This window comes from Mercenaria mercenaria, chromosome 6, assembly GCF_021730395.1.
Source record: "Mercenaria mercenaria strain notata chromosome 6, MADL_Memer_1, whole genome shotgun sequence".
Classification (NCBI taxonomy): domain Eukaryota; kingdom Metazoa; phylum Mollusca; class Bivalvia; order Venerida; family Veneridae; genus Mercenaria; species Mercenaria mercenaria.
In genome coordinates, this window is record NC_069366.1 from 12,099,283 (window position 1) to 12,119,200 (window position 19,918).

The 19,918-nt window shown below is 37.9% G+C and overlaps 1 protein-coding gene across 1 annotated transcript in view; it reads right to left on the reverse strand.

The window, feature by feature from the left end:
• Window positions 1-225: 225 nt before the first annotated feature.
• The window catches only part of LOC123549639 (uncharacterized), a 64,399-nt gene continuing 44,706 nt past the window's right edge, over window positions 226-19,918 (reverse strand). The window contains exons 14-15 of the mRNA XM_053546668.1: window positions 9,681-9,768; window positions 226-284 (exon numbers count right to left, since the gene is read on the reverse strand). Of these exons, the coding sequence (XP_053402643.1) occupies window positions 226-284; window positions 9,681-9,768 (147 nt within the window). The remainder of the gene's footprint in view (window positions 285-9,680; window positions 9,769-19,918) is intronic.

Sequence of the window (19,918 nt, forward strand, 5' to 3'; positions counted from 1 at the left end):
TGATCAATATCTGCACTGTTGGCCATTCAGTCAGTATCTTTTTGGTAAGCACCCCCTTTTAACAGTTAATGGTACTGTCTATTTGAGATAGAGAAGTCCATTATAGAAATTCAGCAGGGTAAGGGTTAACAACAAGTAAGGCCAATGATCGTGGTTTCATCTAAAACAGCATATTGCTCAAGATCCTCAATATATATTCTGGACTTCATGTAGCTACCAGCTCCATCATGATACTTCCTCAGAAACAACATCACAAATCTTTTGGCTAGTTTGTGTTAATGATCCTATAATAAAAAAAAAACTGTTAGTGCATAAAAAGACAATCAATCGTTAAAAAAATAGTAATCAGGTTATTTTGACCAATGTAGACCAAGATCAGCCTGCATGATCATGGTCTGCACTGTTTGCTATTCAGTCAGTAAATTTTCTCTGAATGGTACTGCCAAAATTGAATAATGGACCAGTCCATTTTAGAACTAGAAAATGCTTTTGTAAAAAAGCGCATGTCTCCCCCAATGCAAAGTCCTATAGGCAAGAAGTCAATAGGGGTCAGGAGTGAAAGTCAAAGAGACACTGATGGTTGGCTGCAATAGGGATCATCTACTTGGCATGTCCAGTCATCCCGCTAAATTTCAACACTCTTGGCCTAGTGGTTCTCAAGTCACTGTTCAGGCTCCTGTGACCTTGACCTTTGATCAAGTGACCTCAAAATAAATAGGGGTCATCTACTCTGCATGTCCAATCATCCTATTAAGTTTCAACATTGTAGGTCAAGTGGTTCTCAAGTTATTTCCAAAAAATGATTTTACATGAACAGGCCACTGTGACCTTGACCTTTAACAGAGTGACCCCAAAATCAATAGGGGTCATCTACTCTGCATGTTCAATCATCCTATGAAGTTTCAACATTCTGGGTCAAGTGGTTCTCAAGTTATTGATTGGAAATGGTTTTCCATGTTCAGGCCCCTGTGGCCTTGACCTTTAACAGAGTGACCCTAAAATCGTTAGGGGTCATCTACTCTGCATAACCAATCATCCTATTAAGTTTCAACATTCTGGGTCAAGTGGTTCTCAAGTTACTGATCAGAAATGGTTTTCAATGTTCAGGCCCCTGTGACCTTGACCTTTAATGGAGTGACCCCAAAATCAATAGGGGTCATCTACTTTGCATGTACAATCATCCTATGAAGTTTCAACATTCTGGGTCAAGTGGTTCTCTAGTTATTGATCAAAAATGGTTTTCAATGTTCAGGCCCCTGTGACCTTGACCTTTGACTGAGTGACCCCAAAATCAATAGGGGTCATCTACTCTTCATGGTCAATCATCCTATGAAGTTTCAACATTCTGGGTCAAGTGGTTCTCTAGTTATTGATCGGAAATGGTTTTCAATGTTCAGGCCCCTGTGACCTTGACCTTTGACGGAGTTACCCCAAAATCAATAGGGATCATCTACTCTTCATGACCAATCATCCTATGAAGTTTCAACATTCTGGGTCAAGTGGTTCTCTAGTTATTGATCGGAAATGGTTTTCAATGTTCAGGCCCCTGTGACCTTGACCTTTGACGGAGTGACCCAAAAAACAATAGGGGTCGTCTACTCTAGCAGCCCTACAACCCTATGAAGTTTGAAGGTTCTAGGTGAAATGGTTCTCCAGTTATTGCTCGGAAATGAAGTGTGACGTACGGACGGACGGACGGACAGGGCAAAAACAATATGTCTCCTGGGGGAGACATAAATATAGCTGAGTCAAGGTTAAACCTAACCACATTATTTGGCTTTATCAAATCTTACAACAAGCCAGACTGTCACAAAACACGCCCGTCATCGAACTTGGCCTAATTCAAAGGGCATAATCCAAGAGCGCCTGAGGCAATTTGGGTGGTTATCCTACTTGACTGAGATATTATGCCCACAAACTGTCAGCAAGTTTGGTGAAGTTCGGATGAAAACTGTTTGACTTAAGAGTGTGGACAAGGCTAAATTCAGTTTTTTAGCAATTCAAGGGCCATAATCAAAGAGTGCCTGGGGCAATTTGACTGGTTATCAAACCTGGGTGAGATATTATGCCCACAAACATTGACAGCAAGTTTGGTGAAGATTGGATGAAAACTGTTGGACTTAAGAGAGCTGACAAGACTAAATTCGCATTTTTTCGGGTAATTTAAGGGCAATAATCCAAGAGTGCCTGGGGCGATTTGGCTGGTTATCGAACCTGGTCGAGATATTATGACCACAAACATTGTCAGCAAGTTTGGTGAAGATCGGATGAAAACTGTTGGACTTTGGGAGCGGATATGCTTTGGACGCCGACCACCCGCCCACTGCTACCATGGGTGTTTACATATGCCCTACTCTTTAAGAGACGGGCGTATAATGAAACGCAACACAAGCATTATTTATGATAAACTGAAACTCCATTCTATTCCATCAGTATATGTTGTATAATAAATCATACATCATTCCTACACTATGATACTTACTAACAAATATGTGCCTGACCTTTGCCCTAATACCTAAAAATCAATAGGGGTCATCTATGTCAGGCCAACCTAGCTTACAATTTTCCTGACACTAGGCCCCAAAAGCGTTCTTGAGTTATTTGCCCGGAAACCTTTTTTTACTGTTCCTGGTCACTGTGACCTTGGGACCTTTGATAAACTGACCTCAAAATCAATAGGGTCATCTGCTGATCATGATCAATCTCCCTATCAACTTTTGTGACCCTAGGCCTTAAGCGTTCTTGAGTTACATACGGAAAAACCGTTTAACTGTTCAGGACACTGTGGACCTTGACCTTTACCATACTGACCCAAAATCAATAGGGGTCATTTGCTGGTGATGGACCAACCTCCCTATCAACTTTCATGATCCTAGGCCCAAGAGTTCTTGAGTTATCACCCGGGAAAACCGTTTTATTATTTCAGGGTCCTGTGACCTTGACCTTTGACATACAGACTTCCAAATCAATAGGGGTTTCATCTGCTGGTGATGATCAACCTCCCTATCAACTTTCATGATCCTAGGCCCAAGAGTTCTTGAGTTATCATCCGGAAACGGATTGGTCTACATTCCGACCGACCGACATCTGCAAAACAATATACCCCTCCTTCTTCGAAGGGGGACATAATAAGTTATCAGCACAAACATGTTCACCAAAGACACGGAAACTGTACAAGTACAATTTGTCATGCGTATTGATACATGATTATTAATCAGTCAAATAATAGGCTTAGCAGACATGGTGAGATAATTTTATTTCTATTTCTTTTCTTTGTAATTGCTCAATAATATATAAAAAAGGGGAGTTTTATGAGTGCGTCGTAAGAAGCTACCTACCATGTGTTTCGTACTGTTTTAAACAAGCAAATTCGATGAATTGGTATCCCCCGCCGAAAGGGTTTGTGGTGAGGAATGGCAAAAAAATATATCCGGAAAAAAGTTAAGGATGTTAAAAAGGGAACAAATAATTTCATTAGCCCAAATAAATTTAACGGGAAAACAAATGTTTAAATTTAAAGAGTACATTAATAAATGTATGATACTTTGATCTTGACTAAAGAAATTTTTTTTGAATGGGATATGCTTACTGTAATAAGCTGCTTTTAAAATTAAATGCAGTTAATTAAAATGTGAGCTTAAGTTTAACTGGAACGAAATATTGTCTTTGAGTGGTTTGGCACCAGGTGTTGCTGTTTAACATGTACTTAAAAGAACAGATGTCCTAAGAGAACACAGGTAAGATATCTTGAACATGTCTGAGGGCAAGGTTTGTGCAGTCACAACTTAACATGTTGAAGGTTTGAATATTTAAAAAAAAAAAAAAAAAAAAAGGTATGGAAATATATATATATACATATATATATACATATATATATATATATATATTATATATAATATTAATATATATATAATATATATATGTATATATTTAGGGGCAGAGGATGCATGATCAGTGGTGGGCATGACTGGGTGGAGAAGTGAGGTGGGGGAATGGTACAACTTGGAAGGTTTGAAATTAGGTTCTAAAATCAAATTTTTTTTTTTTGGAGGGGGAGGGGGTGTAACCAAGGCAAGTGGGTGACCAGGTGTGGGTGCGCAACTTCACATGTTTATAATAAATGTTCACAGAAAGAAATGAAAGAAATTTAATGAAATTCTGCCAAATGGTAAGTTTGTTATGTACAATATTGTGGATTTTTAGACATTAAGGCAATAACTCAGAAGTTACAAAGAAATCCGTACAAATGTCTGTGCACACCACATTATAGTACTCTAAATTCTGTTAAAGTTTCATAGTTCAAGGTCAAATATATAAAAAGTTATGATGCAGAAATTGCCATATCTATGGATCTATAGTACCCTATATAGTTAACACTAGAAACTTCTAAGGGCCATAACTCTGGTGTTACTTGGGCAATCTGTCTGAAACTTAATGGGCCCCATAACCTCATAGTGGTGAACATGTATATGAAGTTTGTTTGAAAAAAATCTAAAATAAGGAATGATTTTTTTCTTTTTTTTGGGGGGGGGGGGGGGGGGGGGGGGGGGGGGGGGGGGGGGGGGGGGGGGGGGGGGTGTGGGGGGGGGGGGGGGGGGGGGGTGGGGGTCGGGAGGGGGAGGGTGTGATCAAGGTAAGGGGGTGACCGGGTTTTGGGTACACAACTTCACAGTTTACAATAAATGTTCGAAAGAAAGAATGAAAGAAATTTAATGAAATTCTACCTAATGTTAAGTTTTTTATGTCCAATATGTGGATTTTTTATACAATTAAGGGCAAATAACTCAATTTACACATAAATCCGAATGAAATTGTGTGTTCACAACCACATTATGGTGATCTAAATTCTGTTTAAGGTTTTTTCATAGTTCTAGGTCCAAATATATCAAAAGTTTGATGCAAAATTCCCCATATTTTAGTACCCTTATAGTTAACACTAGAAACTTCTAAGGGCCATAACTCTGGTTGTTACTCTTGGGCAATCTGTCTGAAACTTATTTGGCCCCATAACCTCAAAAGTGGGTGAACATGTATATGAAGTTTGTTTTAAAAAAATCTAAAATAAGGAATCATTTTTTTTTTGGGGGGGGGGGGGGGGGTCGGGGGGGAGAGGGGTGTGATCAAGGTAAAGGGGGGACCAGGTTGGGTACCAACTTAACATGTTTAAAAAATAAATGTTCGTGGAAAAGAATGAAAAAAATTTTAATGAAATTCTACCTAATGGTAAGTTTTGTTATGTAAAAATATGTGGATTTTTATACATAAAGGGCAATAACTCTTAATTTTACATATAAACCCCAAATAAAAATTGTGTACACACCACCTTATGGTGATCTGAATTCTGTTTAAGTTTCATAGTTCTAGGTCAAATATATCAAAAGTTATGATGCAGAAATTGCCATATTCATGGGTGGTAAACGCGCAACCCAATTCCCACCGGGAAAAACGCTTAAAAGGGGTTTTGCGCGACTTCCCGGGCTGGTGTTGCGGGGAAAAATAGACGAAACTGAGATTGTGAAGTCATGATTTTGCTTCGTATGGACAAAAAAATTTTTTCCTCGAAAAAAGGAAAATCTATTCGACCAAATATGATGATACACCCGTATATTAAAATATCTGGTTTGTAATTAATGATTCGGCTCTTTTAAATCACAAAACTCTGGCGGCACGAAGTGTGAAAAAATTATAAAATCAACAAAATGGAAGTTTTTTTGACCTCATATACCTAATCTGAGGACATCTGATGCTTTTTTATGATAACTCAACTGTTAATAGAACGAATATCAAAATTATTTTGGGCTTCAAATCCTGCTTACGGGGACATAATTGAAAAAAAAAAAATCATCGGGAATGGGGTTGCGAAACCCGGGAATGGAGTTGCTCGTATACATCATAATGTTATAATGTATACGCGCAACTCCATTCCCAGGGCCAACCCCTTTCCCCGATTGTTTTTTTTCCCAAATCTTTCCCCTAAAGCACATTTCGTTCAATTTGTATGTAATATTCATACTGTTAAAACACGTTTTTTTGATCATAGAACGTCACATTTCCAGAAAGAAGGCACAAGATTAGAAAATTTGCATTTTATGTTTCCCCAACTTTTCTGACAGACCGGCCAGCAGAGTTTTCATGATATCAGGCTTGATTCTTAAATTAATAATTTTCGCTTTTCAAACAATGATCTTTATTTCATTTTTGTGTCGAAAGCATTTTGGTTTTTCGAAAACACTCATAAATGTGTCATTATTTACAAAACAAAAACCCCCTACCTCGTTTTTTGTATATATTGATGCGCAAACACCAGCACCAGAAGTCGAGAAAACCCATTTTAACGTATTCCCAATGGGAATAGGATTGCGCGTTTTAACCACCCTTGAATTTATAGTACCCTTACAGTTAACACTAGAACTTCTAAGGGCCAATAACTCTGGTGTTACTTGGGCAATCTGTCTGAACTTGATGGGCCCCCCCATAACCTCATAGGGTGAACATGTTATAAAAGTTTGTTTGAAAAAAAATCTAAAATAAGGAATAAATTTTTTTTTTTGGGGGGGGGGGGGGGGGGGGGGGGGGGGGTCGGGGGATCGATAGGGGGGGGGTGTGATCAAGGTAAGGGGGTAAACCAGCTGTGGGTACACAACTTCACATTTTTACAAAAAATTTTTTGGTGGAAAAGAATGAAAAATTTTAATGAAATTCTACCTAATGGTAATTTTTTTATGTACAAATATTTTGGATTTTTATACAATTAAAGGGCAATAACCTTATTTACATATAAACCGAACGAAATTGTGTGTACACAACCACATTATGGTGAACTAAACTTCTAAGGGCCATAACTATGGTGTTACTTGGGAAATCTGACTGAAACTTGACGGGCAGCAAGAACTCATAGTGGTGAACATGTATATGAAGTTTTAATTAAATATGCCCAACCATTTCCTAGATATGACTCCGGCGGACGGAAAGACGGAAAGGCGGACAACCCAAAACTATATCCCTCCGATTTTCCCGTCGGGGGATAATAATAGAAAAACAGTGGTGAGATTTTATTTCAATGCATTACAGAACTTAATTTCACACAAGTGTTGAATTATTACATGCTATATGTCTATTTAGATGACGACAGACTTAATCGCGTGTATATTATTATTTGCATGACTAGGAAGAGTGACCTCCCTTTCTGTTGTTTACAACTAAGGTTTATAATTAGCGGGCAAAATATTTCCTCCACGAAATTAAGACAACCGTGAATTCAAAACTCTTCAAAAATCGCGATCATTTGGGACCGTGAATAAACCCCCTATACAGTATATGCAGTTTGTAAATCTTATTTACACCATGATTATCATCCCTTCAACCTCGGGTGTAAAATGCTGTTTTACAGAACCGCTGAAAATACCAGTTATCCCCGTCTGGTATGCAAGAATGGTAACAAATTGTGATAAACCCCTAATGCTTGATCAGACAACAATCCTGTGACATTTAATTTAATACCTTGATAAGTAAAATTGTCTACCTGCTCTTAACACAAGAAATAAGAATTGCTGTCCTAAGGTCACATATTTTGGATGGAAAAATTGGTATAAACAACTAAAACTTATGTTTTTCCATAAGATAAACCTGTCCGAACTAAGTTTGAAATCCTTCTTAAGGGAAAAGGCACCTAAAATTTTCTCTTTTTTTTTGTTGTCGTATGATCTGGAGTCATGCCTTTTTAAAATTACTGGGACTCACTGCTGAATAGTAATCTAGGTTGAATACTTTCAATCCCAAATTGACAGCTGATATCATTATTATGTAAAATAAGGTTTGAAGATAAATTTTTCTCATAGTAAGTATATTTTTTGAAAAAGGAAAGCAAAGTATTCCTGTGTTGAGTAAGAAGAAATCTTTATTGCAGCAGTGACCTGGGTTCTTTTGTTTTCTTGAGTTGCATTTTTGTGCCAGACATCATGGAGTAATATTTTTTTATTTTGCATGAATGGTTTTTACATCAATGAGACAAGTGTCCATTGGGGCAAACCCCAGTTTCCTATCTAAAAGGTGAACAGCCTTTCAAATAATAATGGTACTGGCCAAAATTGAATGATAGACCAGTTCATTTTAGAAATTTAGCAGGCTAAAGGTAAATGGAACAAATTAGCATATAAATCTTGACTAAAGGCACAAAGTGTGATGGCTGCCGTGAGCTTCCCTCTATGACATATAGTTGGAAAGGCTGACTATTCAACATGTGATGACTATCTGAAATTTAGTTGCATAATGCTTCCATGATAAACTCCTTAACAGCTCCTCAACTACAAGAGGGGCCTCTGTGGCCGAGTGGTTATAAGGTCCTCGACTTCACTTTCCCCTCATCGATGTGGGTTTGAGCCTCACTCGGGGCATTGAATTCTTCATGTGAGGAAGCCTTCCAGCTGGCTTACGGAAGGTCGGTGGTTCTACCCAGGTGCCCGCTTGTGATGAAATGATGCACGGAGGGGCACCTGGGGTCTTCCTCCACCATCAAAGCTGGGAAGTTGCCATATGACTTATAATTGTGTCGGTGTGACGTTAAACAGGGATATAAATCAACACTCGCCCAGTGCGACCAGATTTGAAGCTGGTCGAGTCAATTTTCCAAAATAATCACCCAGCCGGCGAATGGCTTTGAATTCTCCTATTAATGTCAATATTCTGGGTTTTTCTGAGACTGTCTTATTAATATGCACTACGTCACTTAAATCGACCAATCAAAATTACCGATGTATACTATGACCAATTGGAATACGCGGGTCATTTACTCCGTCACTAACAATGTATGCGCCCATAGAAATACAGTACTAGAAAGTAGAGGTTTATTGAAGGTTGTTAAAGAGCTTAGAACGGCCGGTCGTGGCGACAAAACGAAATATTATCAGGATTATTTTAAGGCCAATGAGAACTTTTAATGAAAAATGGGCTGTTAACAGACCGCGGCTGCATAGAACACCAACCGCAACATGGTTTGTACTTTTTGTACTAATTTCGTAAAATTTTGTGAGTGACCTGTAACTGGACAATGTAACAAAATACTAGAATTCAGATGTCCATAAGCGTGCAGCCTCTATCAAAATGCCCATAAACAACCCAAATCCTCTAGTGCTGCAAAAATCATTCAAACTTTAAGTGCATCTGTGTTTGAGAGGCTGTGTCCTATATTTAGAACATGTCACATGCACAGGTTGATTACAACTTTCCTTTTCAGTGTGAGGTTGATGAGCGTTCTGTAATTATATTTAAGAAATTGATGTATTTTGGCAGGAAGCAAATTACAAGACTTATTAAAGTATGTCGATCTAAACTTCTATTAGTATCTTTTCCCGCTAATAATAGCTGGGCCTCTAACTTTTAGGCTGGGCCCCTAGAATTTGCCTGTAATGAGCCCAGTTGGCTAATAGGGCTAGAGTGTTAATTTATATCCCTGTTAAACCCAACAAAATAAAATAAATAAACAAACAACTACTAGACTACAACATACACTTGTAGCATACAATTATCATATGAAACTACACAGCCTTGGCATACGAGCAGTATACAGTTAGGAATATGTTAACATTCTGGCTTTCCATGTAGGAAAATGAAAAATTACTGGATATAAAGTAATTACATAACTAAATAATACTCTATTCAGAAATAATTTTACAGAAACTTACTGAATCCTTTCCTGGCTGGATTTACGATAGATAAATCATTGCATGGCGGTCCTCCAAGTACAAGGTCTATAGGACATAACGTCTCAAGCTGAAAGTAAAATAGAAAACTAACTGTATTTACTTGATGGGATAAATCAGAGGATGGGATAAACAGAGTATCGAATCAGCTGGAATTCTGACTTTTTATCATGACTGCCCTCCTTCATTTCTGTATATGTGTGTGTGCATGCATGCGTGCCTGTGTGCGTGCACGCCGTGAGTGCATGTTTTCAAGTTTAGGACCTTTTGAACAAATTCTCAGTCATATAAAGGATGGTGTGTACTTGAAACACTCACTGTGTCAGCACAATGCCCAACTTTATATTCTTGCGTAAAAACTACTTTTTTCACTAGATCCAGACATGTATTAAATGGAGAACACCCTGTTAACAAGGCACTCTGGTCACAAGCTGTTAGAACACGATTTTTATTTCTGTGTCAGGGCAAAATACTTATTCATGTGTCGCTGTTTACACTCTTTCAAATTGGGCATTAAGAAATAGTTCTTCCATCACGAAGCATGTAAACTAATGCGATTGTTTATGTAAAGGAGAAAAGCCGAAAACTGTCCATTAAGTGGAAGGATGCACAAATCAAGGCGCAACGCCCCAAGATTATCCATCCTTTCACATAATGGACAGTCTGAGGCTTTTGTCCGACTTAAAACACGGTCCTCCTGAAAAAGTCAAGATTTTCTTGATACTGTAGATTTGCGGATTAACTTCTTTAAGTCAAAGACAATTCATTGTTTTGTGTCACTGTACTAAACTAAAACAAGTCGGATGGAGCTTAACTGAAATTGAATAACCATTTATTGCAAGTTTTTAAACATTGACGATATTCAAAATTGGTTCGAAGAAAAAATTAAAATATATCTCATTTTTTTAAAGTGCCTTTAAAAGACTTAAATTTAACTCGGTCTTATGATATGTACATCGATAGTTGCCCATGCTTTGTCCATGCTGAGTGTGCAGTTTTATGTAGGTGAAGTTATTTATTACAATGATGGGTCCAGGTGAAGACATTCTATTGGTATGTATAATTAGATTTTTCAAAAAGTACTCTGCATATCTATTGAAACAATGAAACAGACATGCTCAGAAAAAAAGTTATTTTACAATAAAATCGCCTTTCCACTAAGTTATGAAAACAGAAATAGAATTTGATTCAATTCATTTCTTGTTTTAAAATTCTGTTTTAGGGAGAGAAACCTTTCAGCTTGATTTAAATTTTTTCCTCTTTCTTCTTCATAAAAGAATCAAGGAAGAGACATCTTTAATTATTACATATTAAAGACAAATGTACTTTTCAAAAGAAAATCCCATAAAGCTTCCAAACTCCCCCCCCCCCCGCACAAAAAAATACAAACGTTTTAGTTGTTACTGTTATGACTGAACCTTGTATGAGAATATCAAATGTAACAAAAAACTGCAATATTTAATGCAACTGGGGAAACTGAAAATGGAATTTTGACGACAATCTCAAAACTACCGCTTCTTATGCCATTATTACAAGATTTTTTTATTGTAATTTTAAGACATTAATTAACAGTATAACGTTACGAGGTGTTGTATCATTATGACCAATTGATATTTTGTTGTTGTTTTTTTTTAATGACAAAATAGTCTGTTTTGACAAGAAATAGCATCGTCATTGCAAGAAAATCATAATTATAGTTTTAACTGATTATTATGACCAAGTTTTCTAGTAATACCGAAACATGTTGTAAAAATTTAAGAAATGTATCCCCATTTTTTTCACATTTTATTGGAATGTTGAAATTACACATTTCAACAGCCAGGTATCAGTTATGTAGGATTGTAATGTCTGTTACGTCAAAAGCATTAACCAGTTTTACATGCACACTGTATCAGGAAAGATAGGTCTACAGTATCTAAAAACAAGAGCTGTCTCCATAGGATGACACATGCCCCCGATGGCACTTTGAATGAATAGTTATGGCCAATGTTAGAGTTTAGGACCTTTGACCTACGGACCTGGGTCTTGCGCGCGACACGTCGTCTTACTGTGGTACACATCCATGCCCAATATTTTTAAAATCCAAGCATGAATGACAAAGATATGGACCGGACACGCCCATCAATGCACTATGTTGAAATATGACCTTTAACGTCTAAGTGTGACCTTGACCTTTGAGCTACGGACCTGGGTCTTGCGCACGACACGTCGTCTTACTGTGGTACACATTTATGCCAAGTTATTTGAAAATCCATCCATGGATGACAAAGATATGGACCGGACACGAATGCACTATCATGAAAAATGACCTTTAACGTCTAAGTGTGACCTTGACCTTTGAGCTACGGACCTGGGTCTTGCACGCGACACGTCGTCTTACTGTGGTACACATTCATGCCAAGTTATTTGAAAATCCATCCATGGATGACAAAGATATGGACCGGACACGCCCAACTATCATGAAAAATGACCTTTAACGTCTAAGTGTGACCTTGACCTTTGAGCTACGGACCTGGGTCTTTCGCGCGACACGTCGTTTTACTGTGGATCACATTCATGCCAAGTTATTTGAAAATCCATCCATTGATGACAAAGATATGGACCGGACACGAAAATTGCGGACAGACTGACAGACCGACAGACCAACAGACTGACAGACGGTTCAAAAACTATATGCCTCCCTTCGGGGGCATAAAAATAAAGGAAAATTACAGATGTGAAGTGGGCGTTAGCAGTACTATTAGCAGCAATAGCAACAAAAGTTGTCCGTAAGACAGCACGCTCCACTATTCCACGATTTGACAGTAAAATGAATTTATGTCTCAATAAGAGACCTCTACTTAACAAGAGGACCATGATGGTCCTGAATCGCTCACCTATCCCCACATGACCTAGTGTTGAACCGAGTATGACGTCGTTATTTCTATTATTTGACATAGTGACCTAGTTTTTGAGCACATGTGACCTAGATATCATCAAGATAAAAAATTCTGACCAATTTTCATGAAGATCCATTGAAAAATATGGCCTCTAGAGAGGTCACAAGGTTTTTCTATTATTTGACCCAATGACCTAGTTTTTGAAGGCACGTGACCCACTTTTAAACTTGACCTAGATATCATCAAGATAAACATTCTCACCAATTTTCATGAAGATCTCGTGAAAAATATGGCCTCTAGAGAGGTCAGAAGGTTTTTCTATTTTTCGACCTACTGACCAAGTTTTTGACCGCACGACCCAGTTACGAACCTGACCAAGATATCATCAAGCTGAACATTCTCACCAATTTTCATGAAGATCCATTGAGAAATATGGCCTCTAGAGAGGTCACAAGGTTTATCTATTTTTAGACCTACTGACCTAGTTTTTAACCCAATGTGACCCAGTTTCGAACTTGACCTAGATATTATCAAGGTGAACATTCTGACCAATATTCATGAAGATCTCATGAAAAATATGGCCTCTAGAGAGGTCACAAGGTTTTTCTATTTTTAGACCTACTGACCTAGTTTTTGACCCCACGTAACCCAGTTTCGAACTTGACCTAGATATCATCAAGGTAAACATTCTGACCAATTTTCATGAAGATCCATTGAAAAATATGGCCTCTAGAGAGGTCACAAGGTTTTTCTATTTTTAGACCTACTGACCTAGTTTTTGACCGCACATGACCCAGTTTCGAACTTGATCTAGATATCATCAAGGTGAACATTCTGATCAATTTCCATGAAGATCCATTGAAAAATATGGCCTCTAGAGAGGTCACAAGGTTTTTCTATTTTTAGACCTAATGACCTAGTTTTTGACCCCACATGACCCAGTTTCAACCTTGACCTAGATATCTTCAAGGTAAACATTCTGACCAAAATTCATGAAGATCTCATGAAAAATATGGCCTCTAGAGAGGTCACAAGGTTTTTCTATTTATAGACCTAATGACCTAGTTTTTGACCCCACGTGACCCAGTTTCAAACTTGACCTAGATATCACCAAGGTGAACATTCTGACCAATATTCATGAAGATCTCATGAAAAATATGGCCTCTAGAGAGGTCACAAGGTTATTCTATTTTTAGACCTACTGACCTAGTTTTTGACCCCACGTAACCCAGTTTCGAACTTGATCTAGATATCATCAAGGTAAACATTCTGACCAATTTTCATGAAGATCCATTGAAAAATGTGGCCTCTAGAGAGGTCACAAGGTTTTTCTATTTTTAGACCTACTGACCTAGTTTTTGACCGCACGTGACCCAGTTTCAAACTTGATCTAGATATCATCAAGGTGAACATTCTGATCAATTTTCATGAAGATCCATTGAGAAATATGGCCTCTAGAGAGGTCACAAGGTTTTTCTATTTTTAGACCTACTGACCTAGTTTTTGACCCCACGTGACCCAGTTTCGAACTTGACCTAGATATCATCAAGGTGAACATTCTGACCAATTTTCATGAAGATCTTGTGAAATATATGGCCTCTAGAGATGTCACAAGGAAAAGTTTACGCACGGACGGACGGACGACGGACGCTGCCCGATCACAAAAGCTCACCTTGTCACTATGTGACAGGTGAGCTAAAAAGGAAGATACACCAAGATATAAAAAGACCCTACTAGTCAGAGGGGATAAAGGTCAAGTATGGAAAGGGTACTGACATTCTTTATTTTGATAAAATTAAATTATACCAGAAAAGACAGTCCAAGAAACTACATGCACATAAAGTATAAAGACTTTGCTAAACTCAAATTATATTTCTATTTATTTTTCATTTATTTTTATCTTATCTTATTTCATTTATTTATTTTACCAGTATTTATTATTATAGCAGATGATGATGATAAAGATACATTTTAAGTTTCAAGTCATTATCTTATATTGTACTTAAATCTTATATCCAGAAAGCGAAGATTGCCAAAAGAACTTTAAGTATGAAAGGGGCAAAATTCTGTCAAAAATACAATTAGAGTTATGGGGATTCTAACCACACATGCAGATGATAATTATAAAGAAATGTTTTCAATTTCAAGTCATTATCTTTTAAAGTACCAAAGATATGTCTATAAATGAAGCTTTCCAAAAAATTTAACATGAAAATAATTCCAAGTATAACAACTTGGTGACCTTGACCTTGGGTATAAAGGGCCCAGCCGCTGCACATACTTTGTTTGTATGCTGGACAATGTTTATGTAACATATAAGCAATAGTAACGAAGATATGACGGAAAAACAAAGGTTGCCAAAAAACTTTAACCTTAAAAATACCCTAAGTATAACACCTTGGTGACCTTGGGTATAATGGGTCAGCTCCTGCACATACTTTGTTTGCATGCTGACAGGGTTTTTTTTTATTCTATAGCAGAGGCCGAATATCGGCCTCGTCCCCCAGCCGAGGATTTCCCCCACAGCCAAGGATTTCCCCTACCGCAGTCGAAATTCCCCTACATCCGAAATTCCCCCCTCCAAAATCGTAAACAAAGCAATGGAGATTACTCCCAGCGATTTTCCCGACCGAATATCGGACCCGTTCACAATTGCAGACGGTCTTTCACAATTTTCAGTGGGTGTGAAAACCTTTAGAAATAGTAGAAAAATGTTAGAAGAGCGTTCAGTGGACCCGAGGTTCCGGTTTTGACCAGCGAAAATCGATAAAAACTTGTATCTGACCCGCACATAATATGCCGTGGGCGTCTGTTTGTCTCACGGTAATACTCTTTGATGTGTAACGAGTTTGAAAGCTCTGCCCCTTGTCAATCAAAATCCCAGTGAACTTCATACTGTTTGTCGACACCAGCGTAAGTATGACAGAAGGCGGAGCGTCGTATGTTAATTAGCTACTGACAGATGTCAATCACGCCACGCGCAGACTAACACGTGGTTATCATCAGTATGTAATATAGATGATTGATAAACAATGCAGCGTCAGATTATCGTGTTTGTACCTCTTGTTAATTAGCGGTAACAGCTTATGCTGTATTGTGTAATATGTGTTGTTAATTTAAAGTAATTATTTTATGTGCTTGATTCGATTAAATAAGCCGGTCGGCCGTTACGCAAATCTTAGTTTATCTTTGCCGAGGTATTTTGCTAGAGCAAAATAAAATATAAATGTTTTAAGTAATCAGATATTATAAGTATGGAATAGTTCTGGTGAAAAGATGAAATTTTATCAAGAATTTTTAATGCTTGCTTTCGTTTTTTTCATATTTGTCACACGTTTTCGCGATCGTGATTTTCGGACTTTTTTTATCCTTTCTTACAATATTTTCTAGTACAATTGAAATAAAAAGCCAACAAAAGTATGCATTTAATAATAATATGATGACTCTTGCAAAAGCAACTTTATTTTAAAGCATTTTTTGTGAATAAAAGCATGTGATCTTTAAATATTCAATGATTTGAGCATTTCAACTCTCCCCACCCACCTTGTTACAATGATAAGTGAACATTAGTGCAAGTCCATCTATTGCTAAGTGACAGTGTGTATAGTTGCTAAAAGTTGCAAGAATATGTAATAAAAACATAGTTTAAAGTGTTTATTATGCATAATTGTAAATTCCCCCCTGAGTGAAAAAATCCCCCAAAACTGCTTGTCGCGCGCTATTTTCTTCCCCCAATGACAGGCTGGGGCCTCTTCCCCCAGTCGTAAAAAAAAACCCTGGCTGAACAATGTTAATGTGAAGTTACAGTAAGATATAAGCAATAGTAACAAAGAAAAACAAAGGTTGCCGAAAAACTTTAACCAAGAAAGCTCACGCCAACGCCGACGCTGGGGCGCGTAGAATAGCACCCTTATTCTCCAAATAGTTGAGCTAAAAATGGCAGGGGCAGTGGCAGTAGCAGTAGAATAATAAGCAGAAGCAGTAGCAGTAGAAACATGTGAAACTGGCAGTAGCAAAAGCAGCAGTAGAAGCAGCAAAATATGTGAAATTTAAAGTTGCAGTAACAAATATGAAAATAAGAGTAGCAGTATCTGGGGAAGCAGTAGCAAAAACATGAAATTGGCAGTAGCAGTAGTATGCAGTAACAGTAGCATCAATATTAATAGCAGTAGTAGCAGTATCAGCACTAGCAGTGAGCAGCAACAGAAACAGCAGTAGTAATAGCAAAAACATGAATGTGGCAGTAACAGTAGCAGTAACAGTAGTAGTGAGCAGCAGCAGCAATCAAAACAGTAGAAACAGGAGCAGCATTAGCAGAAATGTGAAACTGGCAATAGCAGTAACAACAGAAGCAATAGCAGTAGTAGCAGTGGCACGGAGCAGTAGCAGTATCAACAGTAGTAGTGGCAGTGAGCATTAGAAGTAGAGCCGTACCTACTGATGTTACTGCTGCTGCCAATTGTAACATTTTATTACTGCTATAGATTCTACCAATTTAACACTTAATTTCTTATGCTTCTGATACTGTTGGTATTGCTACTACAAATATCACATTTTTGCAACGGCTATTGCCAATTTACTATTTTTACTACTGCCACTGCTGTTACTTCTACTGTAATTTTCAGGATTTTTCTACTGTTACTGCTTACTCTCCTACTGCTGCTAATGCCACTGCCAGTTACACATTTTTGCTACTGCTACTGCTGCTAATGCCACTGCCAGTTACACATTTTTGCTACTGCTACTGCTGCTAATGTCACTGCCAGTTACACATTTTTGCTACTGCTGCTAATGCCACTGCCAGTTACACATTTTTGCTACTGCTGCTAATGTCACTGCCAGTTACACATTTTTGCTACTGCTGCTAATGCCACTGCCAGTTACACATTTTTGCTACTGCTGCTAATGTCACTGCCAGTTACACATTTTTGCTACTGCTACTGCTGCTAATGCCACTGCCAGTTACACATTTTTGCTACTGCTACTGCTGCTAATGTCACTGCCAGTTACACATTTTTACTACTGCTGCTAATGCCACTGCCAGTTACACATTTTTCTACTGCTACTGCTGCTTCATTGTTACTGCTACTGATGCTAGTGTTACTAATTTCACAATTTGGCTACTGTGTCTACTGCCATTGCTAATGCCAATTTCACGTTTTCCAATTTTATCTACTTCTCAATGCTACTGCTAACTTTCTATACACAGCAAAATGTTTTGTACATTTCGTTGCATATTTCCAGCTATTCTCAGCTGAAAATGCCAAAGTAGGTTTTCTAGGGTGATCAAGGGGAGGGCAGCTTACTATTTTCTGACAGGTGAAGATTAAACTATTTTTTCGGCAACTGCTTTTGACCTATTCTTTGATTTCCATTATCTATCTTCAATTTAGTCAAACCCCTCATAAGGACATAGCATTCTGATAACTCAGGGGCCGATTTTGATCAAAGTCATAAGTCCCGCTTCAGTTGTTTTTTTATTGCAGCTATTCCTTATGTAAAATGTTCAGTTTATATTTCAAAACTTTTTTATGAAGTATTTGAAGTTCATAGGTTCCTGTACCCACACCTCTGAACGTTTAACTTTGTTATTATACATAATCCATTACCTGCTAAATGTCCATAATCTTTAAGTATCCATTATTTTAAGAATGGACAGTTACAGGTTAATAATGGATAGTTATAGTAAAACAATAGTGTGTATAGAGAGGTGTCGGTACAATAACCTATATCGTGGACAGTAGATAACAAAAAGTTATGTCACAACCGTGTTTTAATTTAGGAATCATATGAACAATTTTGGTAAGTAACAGTGGGTATGTTATTTTTTATTTGATATCTCACAGAATTCATATATTAAATATTGCAAGCATGTCAACATTTTGAAAATAGTTTGTACTCAAAATAACTCGAATGTAAAATTACTGTTCTTGAAATTGTGTTCCTGTATTCCAAAATTTCAAATATATGCAAAAATATGGTAAATGTTATGATGGTAATAACGAAATAAAACAAGAGCTGTCACTAATGGTGACAAATGCCCCTGCAGCACCTTGACCTTTGACCTGGTGACCCCAAAGTCAGTAGGGTTCATGTACTCAATAAGTACTATCAGCATGTGAAGTTTGAAGGTCCTGGGTGCAGTGGTTCGCGAGTAAATTGCTTTCATGCAAAAAGTTAACATTGGCCACTATGACCTGGACCTTTGACCTGGTGACCCCAAGTTGGTAGGGGTCGTGTACTCAATAAGTACTATCAGCATGTGAAGTTTGAAGGTCCTGGGTGCAGTGGTTCGCGAGTAAAGTGACTTCATGCAAAAAGTTAACATTGGCCACTGTGACCTTGACCTTTGACCTGGTGACCTCACAGTCAGTAGGGATCGTGTACTCAATAAGTACTATCAGCATGTGAAGTTTGAATGTCCTCAGGGTGCAGTGGTTCACGAGTAAAGTGCCTTCATGCAAAAAGTTAACGTTGTGACGAACGAATGAACTAACGGATGGACAGTTGAAAACTAATATGCCTCCCCTCGGGGGCATAAAAATTGTTCAAAAACATTGAATGCATGTTTTTGGTAGAGTTGTTGATTTCTGCCCCCCAAGTTATGGATATTCAAAACAAATGGGGAAGCTGCAAGTACCATTTTTCACGCCTTTGGTATGACGCTGCCAGGGAGTAAACCTGTGACCTCCCGCTCTTAAAGCTGGCACTCAACCACTAAGCTAAGATACAAATATCAGAAATCAGTATTGTAAAACAAAAGGGCCCTGAAGGCCCTGTATCGCTCACCTGACCTATTTTCCTAAAGATCAGATCATCAAGATTAACATTCTGACCAAGTTTCATTAAGATACGGTCATAAATGTGGCCTCTAGAGTGTTAACTAGCTTTTCATCTGATCTGACCTGGTGACCTAGTTTTTGACCCCACTTGACCCAGATTTTAACTAGACCTAAAGCTCATAAAGATAAACATTAAGACCAAGTTTTCAAGTTTCATTAAGATATGGTCATAAATGTGGCCTCAAGAGTGTTAACTAGCTTTTCCTTTGGTTTGACCTGGTGTCCTAGTTTTTGATCCCACCTCACCCAGACTGTAACTTGACCGTTAGATCATTAAGATTAACATTCTGACCAAGTTTCATTAAGATACGATCATAAATGTGGCCTCTAGAGAGTTTACTAGCTTCTCCTTTGATTTGACCTGGTGACCTAGTTTTTGACCCCACAAGACCCAGACTTTAATTTGACCTAGAGGTCATCAAGGTCAACATTCTGACCAAGATTCATGAAGATAAGTCATAAATGTGGCCTCTAGAGTGTTAACAAGCTTTTCTTTTGA